Source organism: Dysidea avara, chromosome 12 (genome assembly GCF_963678975.1).
Source record: "Dysidea avara chromosome 12, odDysAvar1.4, whole genome shotgun sequence".
Taxonomy (NCBI): Eukaryota; Metazoa; Porifera; class Demospongiae; order Dictyoceratida; family Dysideidae; genus Dysidea; species Dysidea avara.
In genome coordinates, this window is record NC_089283.1 from 24,382,874 (window position 1) to 24,387,518 (window position 4,645).

The 4,645-nt window shown below is 37.3% G+C and overlaps 1 protein-coding gene across 1 annotated transcript; it reads right to left on the reverse strand.

Moving 5' to 3' along the window:
* Positions 1-686: 686 nt before the first annotated feature.
* Positions 687-4,216, reverse strand: LOC136240446 (ubiquitin-conjugating enzyme E2 G2-like). Its single transcript, XM_066031428.1, has 7 exons — positions 3,918-4,216; positions 3,830-3,865; positions 3,733-3,778; positions 3,562-3,680; positions 3,365-3,505; positions 866-903; positions 687-816 (listed from the first exon to the last, which is right to left on the reverse strand). Exons 1-7 carry the CDS (start codon positions 3,958-3,960, stop codon positions 742-744), a joined length of 498 nt encoding a protein of 165 aa, XP_065887500.1. The 5' UTR covers positions 3,961-4,216; the 3' UTR covers positions 687-741.
* Between the last annotated feature and the right edge of the window lie 429 nt (positions 4,217-4,645).

The window sequence follows — 4,645 nt, forward strand, 5'->3', positions numbered from 1 at the left end:
AGTGTGTTACTCTTTACAGCCGTAAAATCTTGGTCCCATATTATTATAGGTGACCTTACATTGAATCCTAAAAAGCAAAATAAATGTATATATTCTCATATTATACTGTTCCTTTGTAACTTCATGAAATTGTACTTGATGCTTCATACAGGCATGTTGATGTAGCTGTGAAGTGGTGTGAGTGGGTATATAGTCCACCACATCATCGTAGTAACAACTTCACCATCAGTAGTAACATGGGCCAGTACACACATTATTAGTGTGTGTTGATGAGGGGATATCATTGCCGTAGGCTAGCCATTGAAGAAGTGAAGAAAATCAAACAACTTTACAGTATCCCTTAATATGAAATCATGCACATCCTACTGACCCTTCATCCAATAGAATGATTTTGGTCCTGCTTCATATAATTTTTTTAATACTTGTAAAAATGTGTTCGTCCTAAAGTGTTGGTTTGATCCACTGAATGATTTGCAGTTTTGAGTCGTAGATATTTTGATAGGGTCACCTTCTGTCGTTTGACAGTGGCTACATGTGCAGTAAACACCTTAACAAAGGCACATAGTGGAACTTGGTAGTGTGGAGGTAGAAAACTCAGTGAAAGTTATCAGTAGTGACACTGCAGAGTGCACTATAGGAGCCCCACCCATCAACCAGGTGCTGCAGGAGACTCACCAAACTTTACGTGATATTGACAATATACTTCAATCAATCATGAATTTAAAATTAAAGTAATTTTATTTACAATCCAAGTGATTTTCTGGCTAAAGTTCTTGCAATTTTATTGAACTGAATTCGATTGTCTCTCCACATTTTCTAACAAATAACATGTTATCATATTATTACATTGTGGCTGAGGTCTCACCGATGCATCCACATTAGCACTGCTCTCATCATTTGGTTCTGCGGAAGAAGTGAATAGATAAATCTTGGATTATTTACAATGAATTTTATTGTGGCTTTCTGAAATAAGAAAATGTTAGGGAACAAAGATTTCGGTCCTAACAGGTCTGGCTCCTTATATAGTGTTACCACTCAGAGAGGACAACGTCTTTATTGCAGGACCACAACATTTCAGTCTCTAAAAGGAAAAGTTTGCTTAGGAAATATTTAAAATTTTTTTGTATGTGAAAAGGTGTAGAGCAGTAATACTAAAAATTACACAAAAAAAATTTGATGGTATTTTCCGAACATTAGAGTGGCTTATTGTACTATCAATATTAAATTTTCAACTTAAACATGTCAGCAAAGAAATAAATCTTGTGCCAGTAGTGTAAAATGTTGAGATACTCAAACGGTAGTAGTACAGCCTTTTTTTGTTTTGTTTTGTTATTAAAATGCACACATAAACAGTTTAATCAGACAAAGGGAGCTTTCCCTCACACACCGCCAGAGAGAAGTACAGTGGAACCTCTCTTATCCGTACCTCTATTATCTGGGCACCTCCATTGTCCAAATTAGTCACGTGGCTTGTAGTCCATTGACAATATTTAAGTTCGGGTTAGGAGTAGGGCTGAGCAATAGTATCAATAGTGTGATATATAGCGATAGTAAATCACTATTGTTATCGCGATAGTAGGGATATCACTATCGTGATAGTTATGATAAGCTCAGATCTGCATTAAAATGGTATCAACAACCCTTCTATACTGTTTTACAGTTGGTATTACCAGCTTTCTTACAAAGGAGTGGCCTGTAAAAGCTTTACCAAAAGTCCATATTCATTGACCGCCCACGCAGCTAATTAACAAATGTCCTGTGCATGCAAAATAACTTTCTATATGACTACAAATCATAGCTATACAACTAAGACTTTGTTAAGAGTAAAATGTTTCATAAACTATCGGGATAGTATTCACTATCGCGATATTTAATGAGTAACTATCGTGATAGTAAATTTTTTACTATCGCTCAGCACTAGTTAGGAGGGAGCTAAAAAAATTTAATGTTGCTGTTTACCTGTTTTGGTGGATTGTTTATTCTACTAATAATAACTACCACTTCAGGGGAGTGACCATGAATGCTTTGTAGTGACTTCCCTTCAACCACATAGCACACTATTTGTATTTAAATAAATTAATCACTTTAGCATAATAGCATGCAATTCTTAGTCATGAACATTTCTGAAATACAGTGCGTGTACTAGACCGCCCAGATAAGAGAGGTTCCACTGTAGCTACACTTGACTTTAATACTAGTAATTCAATTGCTTTTCTTCTGACTACACTGTTATAGACATTTATTAACAGTTAACAAGCTACTCCACTTGCAGACATGTGCTATCACAAAAACATGATGCCAATGTGTGTGTAAAATAGCAAAAATAGTTTTTCATGAAAAAAATAATTTTTTTTTGTAATTTTTCATGGTTTTACATTTTTATATTACCGTATAGCTGGTTTTTGTAGCGAGGAATTAATTTTAATGTTCAGGGTCATTCGCTAAAATTTAATTCACGAGAATTTTGGCACCGTGATATTAACATTATCACGTGATTTAGTCTAAGATCACAGCTTCATCACTAAGCACTCTGGAAAGATACATTTGCCCAGTAAAAGCCAGGGATTCAGCTGTGTACAGTTATGTGAGTCGAAGCAAGAAGTGCGGATAGGGAAAGGTACATGTGATTTGAACTAATTTAGCCTGCAGGCCTGCTAGCAAGGGTCAAATTCTCTAGTAAATCTCCCAGCATATAATAACGATGGATACTACCCGGGATGCAAAGGACAGCAGACAAAGCGATGTAATGGTTGTGTGTACGACGCCATGCAGCATGAATCCACTCTACCAGTTGAAACAAAACTGGTTTGTGCTTGTTACAAGTGTTACCACATCAAATTTTTGTACATATATTAATTAAAAGCGAGATTAAAATTTTAGTGTTGCCATTTAATCACTAAACTTTCTGCTGCTATTTTTAAATTTCACGGGAAATTTCAGACACTACAATAACCCACTATAAGGTAGCTTTGTGTAATGAATTCCTTGTGAATCCTGACAACACATAACAAGAAATTTTGTTCCATAAAAAAGTAAAACATCTAGCCATATAAGGTGGTCCTGCAGCATCCACAATGGTTTAGTACCTGCTGCAAAACCGGTAGTGTTTTATGTAAACAATCTTCTTTTGGAAATTGTGGAAATTGTGTGAATTGAAGCACTTGACAAATAAATTTTCACTAATTTTGTTAGTCACCTGCTTGCAATAAGAATAATAATTTATCCAAATATCTGTACTTCACAGGAAAAGCACAAACGATTATTCATGCAAAACTTCCTGGGTTTATAAAGGTTTCACTGTCCTGTACCCTAGAAGCTTATATCTCTGAATATGTTACAACAATTTAACCATACAGTAACTCACCAGCTAACATACTGACAACTGATAGAAGGATCTTCTCTACAGACTGAACAGGACTCCATCTCTCAGCACTAGTCTCATACCCCAGTGGGTCATCCCCTGGACTATGAAGGATTGAGATGCAGACACGTCCGTCTGTGTACACTGCATAAGAGAAAAGGGGGCAGTGCTGCTTGCATCATATAAGACGTATAGCTTACCATTTGGGTGAAACATTTCTGACACAAATTTCATTTTAGGTGGGCTCAGTGGGTAATCATGTGGGAACTTTAGCTCAGCTACAAACACTCCGTCCTCAAATGGTGTCCCCTCTGGACCCCTGTACGTGAGTTGGGTGGTAACGTGCACCAAATTATAAGTATTCTACTCACGTGATGAGTGCTTCCCACTCAAAGAAATTGTCTTCATTCTTTGGACCTGTTTACACCCATGCGTATACACTAAGATTAATTCTATATTTTTTCTGACCTGCTAAAATTCCCTCAGGAGGGTTAACGGTTAATTCTAACAGTAGAGAATATCATGATGAGAGATAATATATCACGTTATTTACCACCTTTGTATTCAGTCATTAAGCGTTTTAAGGCTGACCCGGCCATGGTGAGCGCTATATAGGATTCATTAAGAATTGCGGCGCGGCTCGTTGTTGTGTGATCGTGGCGGGAATGATGAATGTGGGAGTAGCCAGCGACCGAGGGGTCCGCAACTCTAGGAATCACGTCGACGATCCTGAGAATCAAGGGAGAATCACGGCGAATCCACCAGAATCATATAAGAATCACGGTGAATCACACAAAAATCACAAGAATCGTAACAATGTCACTCTCCGTAAATTATTAATATTGCACGTATAATTTCAGTAAAACATGGTGTTTTGTAATGGTATCACGTGATTTTGTAATGGCGCGTGTCACAGCACCTGTTCTTAATCGGTTTGGTTGCTTTCTCAGACTTTGTGAGATTACCTTTAGTGGTGTACTCGAGGGTGTACTGAAGATACGATACTTCACGCGCACGAGTTTACTTTCTAATTTGGCTTGTAGTTGTTGCGGAGAGAGCGAGCTACGCAGTTAGGCCACTCCAATTGGTAATTATGTTTCTGCCTTTTGGCAGAAAGTGAAATTTCAGAAATACATGGGGAATATGCCCGCATCAGATTTTTGAAAAGGCTGGATTTCAGAAACAAATATTGGGCTGCTACAAACATGCTAAATCTAACTGCTTACGTGTCACTATATATGTTTTATCAGTGAAAACCTGCAAGAAATGGGAATAGTGCATAGT

Coding starts and splice junctions, on each gene's coding strand:
- LOC136240446 (XM_066031428.1), bottom strand. CDS start 3,960: ATGGCCGGGTCAGCCTTAAAACGCTTAATGACTGAATACAAAG. Junction 3,779..3,829: donor TCCTGAGGGAATTTTAGCAG/GTCAGAAAAAAT, acceptor GGGTGTAAACAG/GTCCAAAGAATGAAGACAAT. Junction 3,506..3,561: donor AGAAATGTTTCACCCAAATG/GTAAGCTATACG, acceptor TCTCTTATGCAG/TGTACACAGACGGACGTGTC.